General features: G+C 34.0%; 3 protein-coding genes across 9 annotated transcripts in view; 2 read left to right on the top strand and 1 right to left on the bottom strand.

Annotated features, from left to right (window-relative positions):
* Positions 1 to 5: 5 nt before the first annotated feature.
* Positions 6 to 2,044, bottom strand: LOC111429494 (SET domain-containing protein SmydA-8-like). 2 transcript variants are annotated; one of them, XM_023065421.2, is made up of 4 exons: positions 1,947 to 2,044; positions 1,653 to 1,770; positions 456 to 1,589; positions 6 to 407 (listed from the first exon to the last, which is right to left on the bottom strand). In XM_023065421.2, exons 1-4 carry the CDS (start codon positions 1,962 to 1,964, stop codon positions 163 to 165), a joined length of 1,515 nt encoding a protein of 504 aa, XP_022921189.2. In that variant the 5' UTR covers positions 1,965 to 2,044; the 3' UTR covers positions 6 to 162. The 2 variants fall into 2 exon arrangements, with proteins under 2 accessions (XP_022921189.2, XP_022921190.2); XM_023065422.2 differs by having other exon boundaries at positions 1,653 to 1,869; positions 1,947 to 2,032.
* A 5,480-nt stretch (positions 2,045 to 7,524) lies between these two features.
* Positions 7,525 to 8,659, top strand: LOC111429486 (Myosin regulatory light chain sqh). The gene is made up of 2 exons (XM_023065410.2): positions 7,525 to 7,662; positions 7,807 to 8,659. The coding sequence occupies exon 2, from the start codon at positions 7,813 to 7,815 to the stop codon at positions 8,335 to 8,337; it is 525 nt and encodes a 174-aa protein (XP_022921178.1). The 5' UTR covers positions 7,525 to 7,662; positions 7,807 to 7,812; the 3' UTR covers positions 8,338 to 8,659.
* A 6,626-nt stretch (positions 8,660 to 15,285) lies between these two features.
* Positions 15,286 to 22,338, top strand: part of LOC111415750 (protein bric-a-brac 1-like) — a 561,730-nt gene continuing 554,677 nt past the window's right edge. For 2 of the 6 annotated variants that reach the window (XM_023047587.2, XM_071197807.1), the window contains exon 1: positions 15,290 to 15,467. The gene's annotated coding sequence lies outside the window, so the exon portion shown is untranslated. Of the gene's footprint in view, positions 15,468 to 22,338 lie in introns of all 6 variants that reach the window. The other 4 variants (XM_023047590.2, XM_071197810.1, XM_023047588.2 and 1 more) reach the window with 4 other exon arrangements.

Here is a 22,338-nt window from a genome sequence, read left to right on the forward strand (position 1 = left end):
AAATATTCATTTAATTTGTTTTTTATTTTAATTTTAGAACTAAACCACATGAAGTTCAAACCACATCCAATTCACAATGTATCTGATTAATTAAAAAAAAAGATTTTGTGTAACATTAAAAAATGTACGAATAAACGGCTTTAAAAGAAAGAAGAAGATAAATTAAATGTTATCAATTAAATCCTCCAAATTACTTGAAAGTTGAATATAAGCTTGATTAGCCATCCTCCCGATCATTCCTTCCTGACTATTTTCAGGTTCTAATGTTAATATTTCAGAGGATTCTTTCAGTAATTTTATGGCTTCTTGAAGTTTACTTCTCAATTCGTCTTTGTCAATTACATCAACGTTGTAAAGGTTCCTCGCTAACATTATAATCGGGGCATGAAGTTCATAAAGAATCATACCTAAAAATAACAGAATCAATTTTAATTCTAACATTATTTTCTGATTACCTCTTAATCTTGTGTATCCAGGTTCAAGAACATTAATATTCTCCATAATATTTTGACAAAGTTCAATTTTTCTTTCATATAAAATATTTGGTAGAATATCCATTGTGTATCCTTCAACTTTTCCGTACATTTGTGCCAAAGAAATACGTAAAATTGTAAAATAGGCATGTCTTGGGTGAAGTATTGATCTGTATTTTCGATAAAGTGATTCTCTCGTTTCTATCGCTGAAGCATCCTGTTCCATGGCTTCAGCTTGATCAATTTCTTCTTGGATTGTTTTAAAAACTTTTTGGACCGTAGTTCCCTTTAAAGAATGCGGGCAATGAGTACATTTCCATTCTGATTCAGGATCTAAAAGGGGCGCTGTTGATAAAATTACCCCGTTGTCGCACTTCATACACTTCAAAGTGCTCATGTGAGTCCCTAATTCGGTTGGGTCACTACATCTTTGGCAGTTACAATCGAAATATTTACTTTCTTTCAAAAATGCTCTCCTTGCCATTGTTGGCCACATGGTGTAGGTGTAACTTGTAAAAAGTTCTTCGCCTTTATTGATTGAAACAGACGCTTTTAATGTTACTTTAAAATCTTCTTCGTTTCCCTCCCCATTACTTTCTATGGAGTGAGTTACGTTTGAGACGCAATTATGTGAAAAAGTTGATAATTTTGGGTATAAACATCTTATAGCGTTTCCAGATATAGTTCTTGCTTCGAAAACATTTACGTCCAAAAGACCACAAACTTGATGAATGAGGTCTTCACTAAATCGATCGCATTTACAAGGTCCTCGAAGATAACCAACTATGTTTATGGTGTTAAAATTCCAAATTTCTTTTTCTTTCCGGTCCTTTGCATGTGTTTCCATGCAATTAACATGTTTATCCCAAATATCCGGGTGTTTTTCTTTAGCTAAAAGAACTCGAAGTGGAGTTATGCATTCGTATTGAAGACATGGTGCGTAAGGATCTTGAACATTCATAAATTTCGCCTTAGCGTTTGCAAAAACTTCGCATTCTGCGTTTTTATGGGCCGGAATGTTTTCACATGTTTCGTTACAAACTGGCCATGAACATTTTGAACATAAATATGTGCAGTCTATGTAAGCATAACAACCTAAGCATACCGGTGGACTATCTACAAAAAATTAATTACGGAAAATTGGACAAAATTGTTTCTAAAAATGCAGTTCTACTTTACCGATTTTGGGTCCATAAGCAAATGGTTTTTCGCTAAATATTAATTCGCCAGCTTTCAAATCTCTATTGCTAACTGCGTACCGGCCAACTACGTCATTCCTACGCTCTTCAAAATCAGCCTAAAATAAATTTTCCAGTTGGCCAGACGATAATCTTAAGTGTGTTCTGTTAGCACAGCAAAGCGAGAGAGAAAGCAATATTTCAAAGTTCATTTTCGGCTGTGGTAAAACAAGCGGCAATAGTTAATTGAGCGACAATAAATGGTAAATAAATACGAATTCCCATTAATACTTACTTGTTCCGGTGTAGCCATCGTAAAATCGGTGCTTTAACTTTTGCAACCTGCTGCGATTTGGAGATTTAGTTATTTATGCCGGTTTAACTAAATTTAAAGGGAGGTAAAAATAGAATTCCCACCTCCACCTACAATTTACATTTTTGGAACAGTTTACGTGCTAATTAGTTGTTGATTTGAATGAGAGAATATATTAATATACTAATAACTATTAGAGAAAAAATATTCTTTTTTGATTTGGTTCAATATTTGATGTTTAAATTGTTGTATTAAATGAATGTTGGCATTATTAGGTTGCCTATAAATAGAGTCATAAAAATAATATATAAGTATTTAATCTTTAATGTTATTTATTTATAAATGAAATCGTTTCACTTGTCTGATACTACTTTGTGGAAAATTCAAGTTTCTTTAGACATCCTTTGAATTTTGGTAATTTTTTAGATTCCTAGGTGTCCTTGACACATCTTTATAAATACAATGGCAATCCTTGCAAGTCCTCTAAAAATATCCAGAAATTGTTAAATATTTCTGGATATACTGGAAAAGTTATACAACTGACTGAAAATTCAAGTTAAAAATGTCAATGTCGAACGTGGTAAAGCCTTTAAAACTTTGGAGTTCCAAAACTAAAATGCTCCAAACAACTGTTTGGAGCATTCAAATCCACTGCGCAGAGAATTTTGTTGAAGATGTTTGACCATCTACATTTTGTGCATGGACTGTATACAGGGTGATTCTCAACCTATACGCAAAAACTTGGGGATTTACTTCTCACGAAAATAAAATAACATCACAGCAAGTATTCGAAATTATTTTCTATCAATTGGGCTCCTCGAATCCACAATCTCCCGCTAGCGCGGTCTAAACCAGAGTGTTGGCGAATTGTCTGGACAGCAGCATGTATCTGATTTTGCAATATTTGCTGAGTATTAATAAATACAACTAGAACTAACACGAATAAATAAGACGGACTATCAGTAGAATGCAATACATTTAATATTTTATTGTGTTATTGTAGGAGGAATAAGCATCAAATTTTGGGTCTGAGAGACCGAGCCCGTCCAACAGTGTGATTTATAAACCACCCATGAACTGGTGTGTTAAACCATCTTCAATTATGACTTGTTTTACATGCTTGAATTTCAGTATATATGATGGATATCTGACATCTAATATAATTTCGTATACAGGATTTGACATCTAATATAATTTCGTATACAGGATTTCCCATAACTCCCGGGACGGAGCTATAAGTTTTGAACGAGTGAAGAAAATTATTTGAAAATTTGGGGATCACTAAAGTGTCATAAAAACGACATTTAATATAATTTCGTATACACGGTCTGACATCTAATATAATTTCGGATACAGGGTTTCCCAAAACTCCCGGGATGGAGCTATAAGTTTTGAACGAGTGAAAAAAAATATTTGAAAATTTGGGAATCACTAAAGTCATAAAAAGTACATTCTTGGATAGTTTAGAATTTCCGTGCAATGTGCAGTTTTTTTAGGGGATGACCACATCTACATTTTTAAATAGCAACCCCTATCGAGTTTTACCTTATTTTAAAGGTAATGAAAAAAAAACAACCTCATAAACCAAAATCCTATATCTTAATTCTTTCATGAATTATGAGGGGTTGACTACTAAATGGGAAAATAAAGTGTTTTCATGTGTATTCGCACGTTTATTACGATTTTTATAACAAATGTTCAAATTGTCGACCTTCTTCGGTCTCGCAATGACCCAAACGCTCATAAACCATCACGAGCACATCCCTAGTGATATTGGTGGTTTCTTCAAATATGAGATTTTCCAAATCATTTATTGATCCTGGTTTTGTTGCATAAACTCTACATTTCAGAAACCCCCAACAGAAAAAATGCAGTGGTGTTAGATCAGGAGATCGTGGTGGCCACTCAATTTCACCTGTTCTACCAACGGTTTGGAAACGTGCGACTAAAATGTGGAGGAGCACCATCTTGTTAGAACCACTTATTGTCAATACCATTACGGGCATACGGCACGTACAGCTCTGTTCAGATTTAGTGCGAATCGTCCGCTGTTAGCTCCGACATGATGCTGGTACTGGAAGAACACGGAGACATCTCTTCCCAGTTTGAAGTGGGCCGAAGAATGGATCACCCTTTTTTTAAATGTGTTAATTTTATATTATTTTAAATCTTTTTTGATATTTTTAAGAACAACAAATACATAATTTTTTATATGTTCCTCTAATAAATGATTTTAGAGTATTTCTATAAATAAAACGTCAGATAAAAATCTCAGTAATATAATTAATATAATATAAAACTTATAAATAAAGCTTTATGAAACTCTCTTTCAAATTTTAAATAGAATTATTCACTGCCAAAATTACGTGCATTCAAATTTGTCCGTTTTCTTAAATACAACATGCCTCTTGTTCCTGGTCAACGAGAGTCAGGTTTGATTACGAGGCGAGCAATTATTGCACTTCATCAAGAAGGAATAGATAAACGGGAAATTGCCGAATGTGTAGGCTTATCAGTAAGATTTGAAGAAAACAGGAAAGTTGGTCTTACAACATCTAGATCAGGCTGAAGGCTTATTCTTAATAATGCTCAACGAAGGGGAATTGCTGAATACGTCACCGCCAATCCATTTACAACGTCCACAATTATAAAATATTTAATTGGATTGAATACATTCGACTGCTGGAGGATGTTTTGATACCATCAGTAAGAACCTTGTATCCAGAAGGGATTGTCCAAGACAATTCACCCGTGCATTCTTCAAGAATTGTTCATGATTGGTTTGACGATCATAATGAGGTTAAACGAATACCCTGGCCAGCGCGGTCACCTGATCTTAACCCAATCGAAAATCTATGGGCTTTGGTGGAAAAACAGTTCAATAAAAATGCCAACTTTTCGATTCGCAACGTGGATAATCTGCGCCGCAACATTTCAGTTGTGTGGGAATTGTTTCACGGCAAGGATATGTGCAAAAGAGTAGTAAATTCGATGTCCACCAGATTGCAATGTTGCATAGAGAATAATGGGTTGGTATTATACAAAATACTGATAATATTTGATGGTATAATGGACCTTATAAAATTCTCCCCAATTAGATTATTATAATATTTATTATATTTTATATTATGTATTAATTATTTATATTACAAGTGGGCTAGAAACATAATTACAGTACGAGTGTTTTATGCTGTAATTATGCTCTAGCCCACGTGTGATATACAGCATTTTATCTACGACTGCTAAAAATTACTAAAAAATCAATTTCTTTAAAAAAGTCTATTTGACATTTATAAAAATATTCTGAAATGATTGTTGACAATTTTGAATTGTCAGTTTCAACAACATGTTTACTTATCTGGAATAAGTGTTTTGAAATGTAAAAACATAATAATTAATGTTTATAATAAATAGTATTGTTTATGTAAGTAGATAGCACGTTTTCTTTTGTATTGTTGCTCGTTTCAATAAATTAAGTCTGTTCTGATTAGGCTAAAAATGCGTTACGTAATGAAACCAGTGCGGTAATGAACTTCATTACGTAACTCAAATTACCTCAAATGAGTGCGGTAATGATGGCTTATCCAAGCAGTCGTAGATAAAATAATATATTATATTTTTTGTTATATAGGAGTAGTATATTTTATTATACTGATTTTTGATTTTATTATATTAAAATTGTTTGCGATATATTTCAATATATAGTTTATATATAACTTACTATCAATATATAATTTTCATTTCTTATGAGGTTCGACTTATCGTTCCACTGTATTACCAAAGTAATACAGTAATTATTAGTAATTATTTTCATTTACTACAGGAATTGTGTAAAGTAAATGGATTGCTTATACTTATTTATTTTCTTAATTTTTCTTTGTGATTCAGTCATCTTGGCCATAAATCACATCACCCCGCATGCATGTTCGGAACTTTTACAACACTACAGAGCAGATAAAACTTGGATTGAATGCCTCGTGAACGTAGGTCGTTTCTAGTACAATTTTATGCCTCTACGAGCGGCTCTTTTCGCATTATATCTGAACAGAACTGTACACTTGGAACCACTTGATTTTCTAACAGTTGCAGATATCAGTCTCCGTCCAAATTTTCATTAATTAAAAATGGACCAATTACATTCTCTCCCATAATACCAGCCCATATATTAATTTTTTGTGATCTCTGAGTATGATCTTCTCTTATTAAACATGGATTTTCGTCACTCCATTCACTAGGAAACCACCACTATCATTAGGGATATGCTCCTGATGGTTCAAAATTCCATTTATGAGCGTTTGGGTCATTGCGAGACCGAAGAAGGTCGACAATTTGAACATTTGTTATAAAAATCGTAACAAACGTGCAAAAAAACATGAAAACATTTTATTTTCCCATTTGGTAGTCAACCCCTCATAATTCTTGAAAGAATTAAGATATCGGGTTTTGGTTTATGGGGTTGTGTTTCTTTTTTAATTACCTTTAAAATAAGGTAAAACTCGACAGGGGTTGCTATTTAAAAATGTAGAGGTGGTCATCCCCTAAAAAAACTCCACATTGCATGGAAGTTCTAAACTATCTAAGAATATAGTTTTTATGACTCTTTAGTAATCCCCAAATTTTCAAATTTTTTTCTCACTCGTTCAAAACTTATAGCTCCGTCCCGGGACTTTTGGGAAACCCTGTATTTATATTTGGTTTTTCAGGCAACATTTCAGATGACAGTGAAGGCTAAATATTGATGTGAATCCTGCATTACTTTCTTGTTTAATAACATAGCTTGTTTCAACAAATACTTCATTTTTATATATTCAGTTTTTAATAAATGTTTCATTTAACGTTATGATTGAGTACCAACGAAACCGTTGTTGGTTCGTTTAAAAATTACAATTAATAAACGTATTCTTTAATGTTATTTGTAAATAAGTTTTAAATCGATATTATAAGTTTTAAAAAAGTATTTATGGAACGTATTTATAAATAAACGTTTAAAATTATGAAGAATACGTTGACCGAATTGAGTTCAAAATAACGTCGTTAATTGGGTTGCCTATATTTTATGAGTAACACATTAAAATTAATTTTTATAAAAATTGTACTTTATTACTAAATAATAATTATTTATATATAAAAGTTATGTATAAGAAATACTTTGTAGTTGTTTTATCTCTTAAAAATATAATACATAACACCAAAAATAAAAAAAAATTATTCTTAAAAAAATTAAGGTTTTTTCATTGTTATCTTACACCAAAACTGTTTTCCGTATATTTAAGATAAACTAAGAATTTTAAGAACTTTTATCATATGTTACGTTTATCGATGACTATTTTGCCCAAATAAGGATAAAACCGCCATGACCTCTTTTTACACAAAAACTTTCTCAAAAAAATCACCACATGGTAAAGATATTAAACTATTTTCGAATAATTTTAAAGAACATTACATATCTTAACTAATACTTAATTACAACCGATCAAATTCTAAAAGAAACTTTTAAAATTTCTCTTTTTCGAGATAGCAATTTAAATTTCCCGCTAAAACTTCAAAAAATCTTTGTGTTTTGATTGGTTGGTAACCTAGGTGTGGTGTGAGCAAACTGAATCACTGACCAGTTTTATTTACCCGAAGAAATTCCTCTTCAGTTAATCTACGTTGTTCTTTTGGATATAAACGCTTTTTACCTTTGCTTAAACTAACCGTAAGTAATTAAGATTTAATTAAAACCGTTTGTTTTCATATATTCATTCCTCATTTTAACCTTGCTTATTAACGTCTAGATTTTCCTTAATATTTTACCATATCCTTTTGTTATCATTTTCTGACGTATACAATTTTATTTTAGAACACCATGTCTTCCCGTAAAACCGTAAGCCGTCGTGGAACAACGAAAAAACGTGCTCAAAGAGCCACCTCCAACGTTTTTGCCATGTTCGATCAGGCTCAAATTGCTGAATTCAAAGAAGCATTTAACATGATTGACCAAAATCACGATGGGTTTGTTGACAAAGAAGATCTCCACGACATGTTGGCTTCTTTAGGTAAAAACCCCAGTGATGATTACTTGGATGGAATGATGAATGAAGCGCCAGGCCCTATTAATTTCACCATGTTCTTAACACTTTTTGGTGAACGCCTTCAAGGTACTGATCCAGAAGATGTTATTAAGAATGCTTTTGGGTGTTTTGATGAAGAAAATACAGGCGTAATCAATGAAGAACGTCTAAGGGAATTATTAACAACCATGGGAGATAGATTTACTGATGATGAGGTTGATGAGATGTTTAGGGAGGCTCCAATTAAGGGGGGAGTTTTCGATTATGTTGAATTTACTCGTATTTTGAAACATGGAGCTAAGGAAAAGGATGAACAATAAGTTTTGGGTATATTTGATTCGAGTAAAAAAGTAAAATGAGAAAGTTATTTAAATGAAGAAATGGTTTTTTTAATTTATAGATGTAAAAGAATTATAATTTAAGAGAAAATGAAAATTGGGATGTGACTGAAAGGGGTTTTATATTTCTTTTTAGATTTGGAATTTCTATTATTATGTAATAATACAATTTTTTTATACTATATAAAAATTTAGCCATATTAAAAAATTTTTACTTAGGTGCTTTAATGTTAGAATTATTTTTCATTCTTGGATTAATATTTGCAAGGTTTTATAACACAATAAATTGTAACATTATTATAAATTGTTTTTGATTTTGTTATATGCATAATCTTGGTCTTCTCTACTAGAAATTTCATATCTCACAATAACCAAAGATATGGAACTACTATGCACTTGTACTGTCTGACATAAAATGCAACATAGCTTAATAGTACAGGCAAAACTACACAATAATTTTCCAAGGAAAAGTTTTGCTTGGAGAAGGTGACGTCCTTATGATAACTCTGAGTTTTCGTCTTAAGAGACGCACTGCTAAACCCGAATGTTTCTGGTTCTAGGTCTAAAGCTGAATAACAATTAAAACTAGACATAGAAACATTTGGACGTCTCTCAATACAGCTAAACTGCAATGATTCTAGTTCTAGGTCTTGTGTTAGTTCTAGTGCTAGTATAAAACTAGATCTAACACTAGACATTCTGCACTACCTTTTCAAGTTCAAATTGGCACTAATCAAATTCGAAATGGCATTAAATAAAACCAATTTGGCAACTATCAACATCAAATTGGTATTAATCAAGATCAAATTAGCATTCAATAATTTAACAAAACAATCTTTAATTCATACTTAACATTTTAAATACATAATTTTATACTTGGTAACAAACAATATTGTTAACTTAAAAGGTAACATCCTTCATGTTTAAAATAGAGGCGATGTTCTTTTCAATTCCAGCTATAAACCTGTTACAGTTAGTAATTTTTGGAATATTGTTCCTAATTATATTTTCTAATTTTCGAATTCTGTACTCTGTTTGAGACAAATTTTCTCGGTCATTTGAATCTCCAAAATATTTGTAATTGCATTTACCAAGGCCGTATTTCAAAATTGACCAAGCGTGTTCAATTGGGTTTAGCATTAGCCTATAAGGACTTAGCCTTACATGTTTATGATTAAGAAATTCTTGTTCTTCAAACACATGTTCAACACTACAATGGCAAGGAGCATTATCAATGACTAAAGCCACTGAACTTTAGCTATAACGAGCTCTCCTTAAGCATTGTGTAACAAATCTTCTTCATTTATGATAAATCAATCCCAAGCTACTGATATATTCGATAAGATGCACATTTGCTACCGGCAGCAATGAAAGTACAACGACTTTATTTTTTTTGAACGGCTTGGATTTCGTTTAAATAATTTTGAGCGTTTTTTCACTTTGAATTTCAAGCAAATTTCTTATGTATTGAGATGTTTTTGTTTTAATGTGAACATGAGGCCATCAAGGTGTTGCCGAATACACTCCTTACTTACATTAAGCTGAACCTCATTTCGTAATGTTTCTTGCAACTGCTTAAGTGTGATTTTAGGATTTTCTTCAACTTTAAGTTCAAAGAAACGAATGAACATTACTCAACCTGTAATTTTTATTTTACGTTCCCTTCTCCTGGTTTTTCTGTTTCTTTTGATTTTCTACCCATCTGAACTGTTCTTTTCAGAACACCAAAAATTTCAGCTAAATTGCGGCGTCTGGCGCAATTGCGTATTGTAAACGGCACAAATTTGGTGTTTTAGGTTTGTTGCTTCCTTTTCTTTAATATAAGGCATTTTGTAGACAGTTCCTTAACAGTGACAATTTGTAATTGATTAATAATGAGTTTAGACATGCATGGATTTAGTGGCGCCAATAAAAACTAGCGCGTCAGTAAAATTAAATTGCATGTGTAAACATGAACTGTCATGTAAGTTGAAATCATGCATGCATGGATCGGAAAAGTCTGCACCCTTCTGAAACTGGCATAGATGAGTATCCACAAAAACACATAATTTTTTAATGTCGAATTTAGGTTATATTTCATTGCATTCAAATTAAATCCCAATTACGTCAACACATTTAACGATAACGTTTAATTATCCACATTAAACCTAGAATATATCTATTTTCGTTTCCGTTGAGGTCCTAATTTGTGTATATAGTTATAGTTTATATAGTTTATTATGACTAAACAAAGTGGTCCGCAGAACTGGCGTGTCACTTATTTTTCTTTTCGCACATGTAGTGTAAACCTTTACTGGCGTGCAAATTGAACTGGCGCCACCAAATCCATGCATGTCTAAACCCACCTTAATGTCATTTTAAGTTTGATTAGTGCCAATTTGAACTTGAAATGGTATATAATATAGATCATTCGAGTTTAGCCGTCTAGAGAGATGTGCGGCTAAACCCGAATGATTGTAGTTCTAGGTCTTGTGTTAGTTCTAGTGATAGTGCTAGTGTAAAACTAGAACTAACACTAGACCTAAAACTAGAAACATTCGGATTTAGCCGCACGTCTCTCAAGACGGCTAAACCCGAATGATTCTACTTCTAGGCCTTGTGTTAGTTCTAGTGATTACATTACATTACATAGACTACGTATCGGGTAGGCGGATCAATCAACCTTGCACCGCGACCGTAAGAATCTATTGTGCCCCGATAGATATCATTATCAAATTTCACCGTGCAGTCCAATGCTCTTAACGAACATTGGCAGTGGCATAAAACATGCTCAACCCAACGTCTCTGCTTCCTCCACACATAATCGGCATTCAACATCGTCGGCTAAACTCAACACATTGAGGTGTGCTTTTAATAGGCAGTGCCCAGTAAAGACACCCATTAGAACTTTTGTGCTGCTACGAGCAAGTCTTACAATATTCCCGGGTTTGACAGTAGCGATTTTAATAAAGACCTTAGCATGTCTCATTCCAGGAGAACTGGTTCACAGTAGGCGAAGTCTCTCTTCAACCCACAGTCCAATCCTATATTTGGTCATCGCAAATCATACACCAACTGCTGGTTCCGGTCCCACAAACGCTTTAGTGCTGCCCTCTCGTCCTTGCTCATCTGCCGATTCACCCAACCCAACCCAACTCAGATCACAGAAACTCTGTTATCACAACTCAGTGTGTTTAATGTTCTGTTGTAATCATTAACCAGAGCCGACACCGTTTTCACGGCTTGCAGCGCCTGGAGAGCGGCTCGATTGTCTGAGAAAAGTCGTACTGTCATGTTCTTCACCCCTCTTTCAAGAAGCATTTTAGCACTCATGTCAATTTGTTTGATCCAGGACTGCCGTTCAGGCAGTACAATCTGGTATCGAGCATTAATCACTGATAGTGAACCCGCCAAATCTGACGGCATTGATAGCGCAGTATCAGCACTTACAATGTCTTCCGCAGCCCATTGTTAGGACATGTCGGAACAGTTTTGAGCATATTGCTTAAATCTGTAAATGGTTGTTCTAGCCACTTTCTCTATATGCAAATACAGAGGAGATAGGCCAAGCAGAACTTCCATTGCTAGAGTTGGCGTTGAGCTTATCGCACCAGAGATTGTCAATCCAGCTACCCGTTGAATTTGTGCAAGTTTAGTAATAACTGAAGTCTGTCGGACTTTCCTATACCAGGCTGCTGCTCTACATACGAGGATCATAGGTCTAACCACAGTCACATAGAGCTAGTATAGTTTTTCAGGGATAAGACCCCAATTTTTTCTACAAAGACTGCGACAAGTCCACAAGGATATTTGTGCAAAACACCTTGCAAATGTCCATTCCATGACAGGGTTTTGTCTAGGATTACTCCTAGATAGTTGACTTCCTCTGCGAAAGGAATTTCTTCATCTTGGATAGTTGTACGGATTAGTCACGGGTTTGTCGAGAGGTTCTCTCCCTTACACCAAGCGCAAATGGTATCTAGGGTCACCTGAAGGACTTTAGATATCCTTGACAAACAGGTTCCTTTGACCATAACGACAATGTCATCAGCATAAGCTTGTATTTCTACACCAACGGCTTCAAAACGGCTAAACCCGAATGATTCTAGTTCTAGGTCTTGTGCTAGCTCTAGTTTTAGTTCAATAAAAATATGCAACATAGTGATATTTTATGCTAACTAAAGCTCCTGCTAGTGTTAGTCTAGTTTTAGTTGTTATTCAGCGCTAGATTGTTGTATATTTTTATTGAGCTATAACGGACTCTGCGTTCCTAGTATTGATCCGTTATATCGAAGTTTTACTGTAATGTCAAATTACAGTTAGTCACAAAAGTCTATATACAGCACCTAAAATAGCAATAATATCTATATAAATATAGATATCGCAATAAAGACTATTAAACTCATCTTTGTGTTACATTTAAAACTACTTGTGTTTATTGACGAGCATACCACATAAAATAGTACTAAATCAAGTGCTCCATAGACGGAGCAAAATATTGACTACTGACAGATAAACCTCACAAAAGTCAACATACAGTTACGCATTTGATACAAAAGAGCTTACACAGACATTTCTAGTTAATATTTATGTTATTTTATGTTTAAAAAGTTCACAGTAATAATTGTGAGATGTTCACAGTGATAATTTCAGTGTCAGTAATATTCACTAGTTAACTTACTAGTGAATATTATATAATTTAAAATAATATGGAAAGAAACGAAATATCAGTTGAAGTTGAAAACAAAAAAGACGCGCGAGATCATGTTCTATGTAAAATTTTGTAGAAATAGTATTTTATTTGCGGGGTATATCAAACTCCACCTAGTATGTACATGTGAGATTAATTCACCTAGTATGCGGAAGGTTAAGAAATGGGGGAAAATCATATGGTGAAATAGCTAAAACTGTTGACAAAAGTCGAGCAACAATCCAAACAATTATAAAAAATTATAATTTAAATGGAAGTGTATTAAATAAATCACACATTGGTTGTCCAACAGTTTTAAATCAACGTGATCTCCAGACAATTTTAAAACAGGTGTAAGAAAATCTTAGAACAAGTGCTCCTTAACTGGCAGAAGAAATTCAACAAGCTACCCATAAAGTCGTCCATCCAGAAACTGTACGTAGAGTGTTAAGATTTAATGGATGAGTTCCATGAAGAAAATCTTTGATTTCTCAACAAAACAGGCAGAAAAGGATTGAATTTGCTAAAAGATATCTTGCAAGTGACTTTAAATTCTGGAAAACAGTTCTGTTTACTGACGAAAGTAAGTATAATATTTTCGGATTGGATGGTAGACGAAAAATTTGGCGGGAGGCAAACCAACAAATGGAAGCAAAAAATTTGCTCCCAACCGTTAAACATGGTGGAGGGTCGGTAATGGCGCTCGATGGCGGCTTGTGGGCTAGGAAATTTGATTTTTATTGATGGTATCATGGACCATAGACGGCATTTGGAAATATTGCAAGGCAATATGAAAACATCAGCAAAGCGCTTAGGGCTTGGAAATCGGTGGATCTTTCAACAAAACAACGACCTAAGCATTCGCTACCCCAATCGCCCGATCTCAGCTTTATTGAGCACATTTGGGATGAGGTAAAACGAAGGGTCCGTAAATACAATGTTAAAAATAAGCTTTAAAAGATGCGCTAGACAAAGCTTGGACTGAAATACCAGTCAGTGTAACAGAGAATCTCCAGATAGTTCTCTCAGTCAATAATTTCAAGTTTTATACATGTGTTTGTAGACTTTTGTGAGCTGTTAATTTTAGTTTAATTTTTTTCCTAAGATTGTATTATTGTAAAATAGTTATGATGTTTCAAAATTGTCTACATTCAGATAGTAACAAATATTTTTAAAACGAAATGTTCAATAATATGACGTATTATTTAACTGGAGCGATTTACTTAGTGTATGTAGACTTTTGTGACTATCTGCATATTGACATGTTGCATTTTATGTAGGACAAAGTAAGTAGGTACGCCCTGGTTTCTTGGAAATACATTTTTGACAATTTTGTATATTGACAATTCTGTTTCATATGCATGAAATAAAGGGGAAAAGGATAAAAACATAAATATAATAATAAGTGGGGAAAGACTGGAAATTGTGGATAAATTTGAATAATTGGGCACCATTATTACTGAGAATGCAACAATAGACAGACAAATCCAAATAGAATGCAAAAAGCAAGTAATGTATATATCCAAATCAATAACACAATTGTGGGCAAGAAGGAAGTCAGAACAAATACAAAATTAAGAGTTTATAAAATTATATATACACCGACCCTTACATATGGAGCTAAAACATGTCCGATGAGAGATAAACAAACCAAAAAATTTCAAGAAGAGTAATGGAAATGGGAATAGTTGGAAAACGAAGGAGAGGCATTCCAAGAATGGAATCGAGGAGATAGTGCGCAAGAGAGAACGAAGTGAATAGTATGGCAAGGACCTGACTTATGATTAACCCAAAATAAAGGAATGACATCAAAACAAAGTTTCATATAGGCAACCAAATTTACATGAAACCTTTACGGATGATATTTAATAATACCATAATTTATTAAATATTCTTAATGATATGAGTTAATACTTTTTATATTACTTCGTTGTTTGATAACAACAAAATAATAGAAATAATGAATAAAGATATATTATCATTAAAAAAGGTTTCTGTAATCGCCGTCGCCTATAGTTCAAAAATTCTCCACCGCCGTCGGTTTAGAAATTCCACATTCGGCTCATTCAAACTGTCAAACAACACGTGCTCGCACTTTGAAACTGTAAACAACGACCGCGGGCAGCCATCTAACCTCTTCGTAGGTGGAAAATGATCAATTTTAAGGTAGGACTTGCATCGGGGATTGAGGCGTCGATTTGAACAGGTTCAGGGACCGGCTGGCGCCGCGACGATAGCGCCGCTACTTTCGACGTTCGCCGCCGCCACGACGCGTCTCTCCTCCACCTGTTTGCATGCATTCCTATACGGCGACAGCCTTTGGTCGTCGTCTCCGAAACACACTTGTTTTAACGCGATTTTAACAGTTTTTCACGTTTTGTGTTCAGTTTTTGATTAGAACGTTTGGTGCATGTCCGTTTTGTGCTTGCCTTGAGTTTGCTAGGTGAGATTTTTCGCTTTTTATTTTGCTTTTACTTCGGTGTGCCCACTTTTGTTTATGACGTAAACATAGTAGGGGTCACAAGACGCCTGGCGTCTTCGTGTCCCGCTCGTCGTTTTTGACCATTCCCGTGCCGCTTATTTTTACGTTAACGTTATTTTATGCGATTTCGTTGCCGTTTATTATTTTATTTTAACACAGCTAATGTTTTTGTTTATATTCTTCGATGTGAAAAGTGGAGGCGTGAGTTATAGGTTAGGTACTAAATCAACAAGTGGTTTTTTAGTACCCTACTATTACAACTTACATTTGATGTTGTTAGTTTTTATTCAAAACTTGATTAAGATCTTAATTTAACATAAACATTTAAAGACTTTAAATTAACAATAATTTTAGTTAAAAAAATTTACTTTTTTATCAAATTTCGTGTTTGAATATATTGAACTCTTTAAATATGTATGTTAAAATTAAGATAAACATATTTAATAAAAAAAAACGTTTGCTCTTATCTGTAAGATACAATTTTAAATATTTAAATAAGTTTTTTTATTGTGATATAAAACAGATATAGTTATCTATAAATTCCTTTCAAGCTTTCACTTTAATCTTGGAATACTCTCTATGAGATGGCGCCACTCACCTTACTTTGAGCTTTGTGGATATATGCTGAGGTTTTGTTTAAAATAGTTTATTAAGATTCAGATTTCACGTTTTGAATACTATTTTATAAACATTTTTTAAGAAATTTCATCCTAAATGATATCTTTATTTAAGTTGATCAGATTTTTTTTGCCAATACGGGACGAACTCAAGTTAAACGAATGTCAAATAAATTGGATTAATGATAGTCTTGTTAGGAATGCTTTTGTTTAAATTTTTGGAATGGTGTTTTTTATTTTTAATAAATCTAAATTGATTTGCGATTAATTTTGTGTAAAAATTAAGGCACTTGTGATTTTAATCATAATTTGTATTAACTGCCAACAAAGTGTGACAGATATGTCATATTTGAGAAGAAAGCAAGTTCAGCTAAATAACATACTTGCCATTTATTGGCTTTTATGACAAAACAATCTATAGTGTTTGCAATACTAGATTTAATGTACACCAAAGTGAAATGCTACAGAAATCACCATACCATATACGCCCTTTAACGAGATATACTTAACAACACATTGTTGTACTACAAGTTTTAGATAGATCTTGGACATTAATAAAGTATTGATTAAAGCAAAAATCTGTTTTGAACAGTCAGCGATTCCAATAATAGCAAGCAGTTATCGATGCAAAATTTATTGTAATTTCCTATTACCTAATGCAAATTGAAGCAAGCAAATTGAAATATTTTGTTTAAGGGGTAATATTAGAAGAGAACGTGCTATATTATTACTCGGTATTGGTTAGTAATTCTTCTCTTGAGTGCAGCAACAACCATTAAAATGCATAACGGAAGGGTGTGTAACTTACCTCTTGCGTTGTTATTTTACGCAATGGTGAAGAACGGAAGTCGTGTTTTGAAAGAGCCAGCACTTTCTGCCTTTTTAACTACCTACCAGATGTATGCTATCTATTTGCGATCTCTAAGGGATACTGAAAAGAACAATATTGGTAAGAGTTCGGTTGGTAGTCCAAAAACCAAGTTGTTAAAGCAAATAAATTTGGAAATTAACTTGGGACTAAAGAAGCATACTTTATTTAAAATTATTGCTGGTTAATTATTGCTGTTGATGTTTGAGCGATAAAATTATGCCTCTTTTTGTGTTTAGGTATCTAGTTTTGGCTGCGCAAATTCTTCTTATTGGATCATAGAAAAGCAGTTTTATCTGCTTTATAACTATGCAGTTATAAATTGCTAAACAGGATGCCACGTCTATGTTGCTACAAAATGACATACCAGACATAGTTGTCTTTTATAACTACAGGACTAGAGAACAACATAAATTCAGGGTAACAATGTTAATAGAATATGTAAATTAAATCAAGATATCTTCTCAGATGAAGATTTTTTGATAATTTGTGTATCAGTTTGACCACGTCAGGATATTGCATCGTTTGGTTTCTTTCGAAACAGAATGTTGAATACGGTCAAGCGAAGGAATAGATATGTAGCCGTTTAAATAAGATTGAATAGACTATTCAAAATCGCACTGGAATAGGAGCAGTTAACATAGCATTTCAACACCAGATAAAAGTACAATATCCTATCCTATTCTGCTATGCTATCCTAATACTAAGAACAAAAGTTTTCTCTTAATATATTTGGCCATAAACATGTTTCTAAGCGAATCGCTCAATGTTTTTATTTGAAGATTGCAATTCAAATATAAAGTAACCCAAGTAAATTGGTTAAATGCCAAAGGTATGCAATCCTAAAACAACACATTTGCAGACTAACCGCTTCTTGAAACAATACTACCAAACTTCAAAGCCACTTAAGCACAGTAATTTAACTCTAAAGCTTACGAGACAAACCTCAAAACAGCTCCACTCTAAACAAACTCAGTAATCTTCAAAGCCAGCTAATCCGACTCCAGAGCAACATAAGCCAACTCCAAAGGTTGATCATCCAATTGATCTTGAAAACAATTCAACACTAACGCAACACAACTAGAAAGTAACCTATTCTCAAAGCAACTTAATCCACACTTGAAGTAACTCATGCACAGAATAACTCAACGCCATGGCCAGTTTATCCAACTGGAAAGCAGCAACGTTATCTTAAACTTTAAATAATAATTGGTACAGTTGGCTTGAATCTATTGTAATAATAATTTAACACGTGATTGGATTAGTTTAGAAACTCAGTTCTATTAAAGAGCAAACCAGCTAACTTCAAACCATCTCAACTTTAAAGCAACTTTTTTTTTGTGCAGAGGAGGGGAAAATGCTATAATGGAGTACATAATGGCTTACTGTTGACGGCTAAAGATGTTGGGTGAAAACCATCATACTTCAGCCGGCCGTGTGAGAATCATATGCGTTACCCACTAAACCAATTCCATCGAGGTATTTCCATTTTACATGGTGACTCTTTTTCCTGACAGCTTGCGATCTATATTCTCCTCGTAAGTTGCAAAACAAACTTCTTTCCTACTTCTTCCATCTTCCGTTTCACTTCATGCAAAAAATCAATAAATAATAATCAATATATTATACTGCTACAAACCTGACTTGCCATATTTTTCATTTGCTTCCTTCGTCTTTATGATCTTATTATCGCTTGCGAATCTTTCGATGTTCCTCCACTTGTCTTCGCTCTCAATCATAGCAACTATGCAATTTTCCGGTATTAGTGTTCTTTACAATTTTTGGTTTATCTCCGCTCTTACCTTCCTGCACTGCTGACATTCAAGGTATCTGCTACACCATCGACTTTGTCAACGCAGTACTTTCCTTGTATTGATAGAGGTGTGTTTTAAAACAGCCATATTCACTTATGAATTGGCTCAGAGAATAGTTTATTTCTCCACATTGCTGTGTTATCTACGGTGTTAATTTTGGCATTATACTCTTCGTCCTTCAGCCTTGCCTGTGCCTCTAAAGCAACGCTATCCAACCCTAAAGTAATCTAAAGCAACGTAACCAAAATATAAGCCAATCCCAAAGCAACTCGGTTACAATGTGATTCCAATCCAAACCAAGTCGACCCAAGTTCAAAGAATTTGAAATTTGAAACAAACCCCAAATCAACTCAATCTTAAAGTAACATAATTACAACATAGCCATCTCTAAAGCTAACTAATCCAACCACCAAAGCAACCCAATCCCATAGCACCACAACTCCAAACCAATGCATTCAAACTCCAAAGTAACTCAAACGTCTAAGCAAGCCAATCTAATCCCAAAGTAACTTATTCACAGAATACCAACTCTAAGATCAATCAAAAACCCCCACTGTAATTTAAACTTGACGTGTGATTAGGTTAGGTTGCTTTCGGAATCCATGCCCGTCACAAAGCAAGCTAAGTCATCTTCAAGCCAACCCAACCCTAGCCATAAAAAGTTCCCGAAGCAACTCTCCTACAAAGTAATCGCGTCGAAAGCAAGTTGACCCATTTTCAAGGAATTGGAATTTCATGAAAATCTTCAAAATTCACTACAAATCGCGCATTAAAATATTTTTAATCCCTTCGGAAATAGTTTTCAATAAACTGATTTGTTGGACAAAGTAAAGTAGGAATGTTTTACTTTGTCCATGAATGTTTGTAATCGCCACAATTTATGTGTGAAACGTTTGAAATGTGTCACTATTTTCGAATGACTTTTAATCCCTTGTATATATAACAGTTTCCGGATTAAGCTTGTTTGGTTCCTTTTTTGTGATTATGAACTAGGAGTTATTTTTTGCACACATCTGATTAAATGTTCTCATCACTTTCCTCCTTAATACTATCACCAGAAGAGACAGGATTTCATACATTTCTTTCGTATTCTACTTCTTCATTGTCTGCTTCATTTATTTCTATTACTTCTACATTTATCATCATCATTCTTACTTTCTTCGGTTATAAACTCAGGTTTGTATATCATTCAATCACTTTTCCGGTCTCACATTCGGATTCAACAAGTTTGTGTATTACATAAAACACTACATTGAGTACTACTACTGCATTTATAGGGGGTATTTGGGTTAATTTTATATTTTTTCTTACTTTATCAGTTTCAACTGGCTTATAAATGTAATAGTGATGACTTCGAATTTGGAAATATAATTTGACCGACCTGATGATAACTGGTAATTATAAATATTGGAGGGCAATCGATGTAAGCGATTTGTTTGTTGCATAGCTTAATAAGTTGAAGAAAATATCCGATATATTTAAAATTGACTTGGTTTAGTATCGGAATTTCCTAAATAATGGTTAACTGAGAGAAAGAGTCAGCTAATAAAAAATATAGGTTATGAATGTTTTTGACACAGTCCGTTCATTTTCTCTTGAAAAAAATGTTCGAGTTTCAATTAGAAAGAAACCAAAGCTTTTTCAATCCGGTTATAAATTTCATCTGAATTCCCAAATCAAATACGATTCCGGACCGTATTCTAGGTCACATGAAAAATAGACATTATCCTCCGGGTAGTGCTGTTATATCATCGAACATTTATTCGGGGCGAAGCCCCATGGGGGCTCGCGCGCGTACAAACGCTGGTATTGTAAAAATACGGTCGCCGTCGGTAATTTCCACACTCGGCACATATGAGACTAACGTAAAACTCTACACAGTTGTAAATTATTGATCTCTACGACTCCCCTTTTATTTATTTTGGTCTCCCTAATTTATATTCGGCCGGACGGAACCCATCGCCCGATGGCTTTTATTGTTTTAAACGCCGAACGACCCCCGCACCGATGCCACAGAAAAAAAATAGAACGGTCAACGTTATAAGCCCCACGATGAACGTTCCGTTTGTCTCATCCTCTCTATATTCCCCACTTTTCAAATATCGACAAAGTTTTTACTTCTGGGGGAAAAACCTCTATAAAATTTCAAGAACTTTACAGTACACCAGATTCATTTTTTATTGGAAATCATAATCTTTTTTTATTATTTAAAATATTCATCAATAATAAACTTTACTAATTACATCAAATATTCATTGAATTCCATTCAAGGCTACATCCATATTAGCGTTATCGTGATGGTTGCCATTGTCATCGGAACACCTACATAGAACATAAATTATATCTCAAGTATGTGATGATTGCGCCTAGTAATCGAGGGGACATTAAGCGGCGTCGGTGTTCGCTTGCGCGCCTTCCTCCACGCGACTTCTTTGTCGAGGTCCCGTTTGGCTTCGGGTTAAATTGCATTCCAATCATAAATAAATAACGGCAGACGATTTTTCCACGAAACATCTCGACCGAGCCTCCGGGACACGATTACAAGACGTCAAAACGTCCGCGAGTTAGTAGAAATAGAGAGAGAACGAAGAAAGGGATTGGTGGAGCGATCTGAAGGAAGGAATGGGCCACGTTGTTATTTATCGGCATAATTACATCATTAATTTTTAATTGTCCCGCGAATAATCGGCGCGATTGTTAACATAAAATTACCTGTCAAATCGCATTACTCCCCGAATCAATCATGGTGCTCATAAGAAAATAGCATAAAAGAAGAAGAGAGAGACTAAAAAGAGATGGTGAAGAATGGTGAGATGAGGGGAGATCTATTAATATTGCGGATTTACTAGATTCTGCATCGTAAGGATATTGGGAATAGAGAAAAAATTTTAATGATGATGATACTTGATGGGTTATTGGACCAGCATGATACCAACATATATCGATCGTGTTAATATAGACTAATTTCCATACTATTTATGTAAATTGCTGTGTTTTAATTATTAATTTTCATGATGAGTCAAATTTGTATTATTACATCCTTTGTAATCAAATCGATAAAAACAGCATTATAATGATGTGAATTAAAAAAATCATACCAACGTTTAGAAATGAATATGAAACATTTTTAATTTTCACTTTAAACTGTTTGAATGAATAAATTTAATGCACACACATTCGAATAGCTATCCACATTGTTGCGTTCTGTATTAGTCTAATTTTAGTTCAATGAAAAATATACAACAATCTAGCACTGAATAACAACTAAAACTAACACTATACCTAGAACTAGAAACGTTCTGTCTTAAGAGACGTGCGGCTAACCCAAATGTTTCTAGTTCAAGGTCTAGTGTTAGTTCTAGTTTTAGTTGAATGAAAAATATACAACAATCTACAGCGAGCTAACACTAAAATTAGAACTAACACTAGACATAAAACTAGAAACATTCGGGTTTAACACGTTCGGCATGGCGTGGTATAGCATTAGTGCCTCACTGGCTGCTCTACCTTAGCCGGTGTGGCATCAATGAGTG

The sequence above is a fragment of the Onthophagus taurus genome, chromosome 1 (genome assembly GCF_036711975.1).
Source record: "Onthophagus taurus isolate NC chromosome 1, IU_Otau_3.0, whole genome shotgun sequence".
Lineage (NCBI taxonomy): Eukaryota > Metazoa > Arthropoda > Insecta > Coleoptera > Scarabaeidae > Onthophagus > Onthophagus taurus.

Excerpts from the sequence above, each read along its gene's own strand:
- LOC111429494 (XM_023065421.2), bottom strand. Across the intron at positions 1,590-1,652 it reads TGCTTATGGACCCAAAATCG|ATAGTCCACCGGTATGCTTA; the intron begins GTAAAGTAGAAC and ends AATTTTTTGTAG. Across the intron at positions 408-455 it reads TGGATACACAAGATTAAGAG|GTATGATTCTTTATGAACTT; the intron begins GTAATCAGAAAA and ends TGTTATTTTTAG.
- LOC111429486 (XM_023065410.2), top strand. The coding sequence starts at position 7,813 with ATGTCTTCCCGTAAAACCGTAAGCCGTCGTGGAACAACGAAAAAACGT.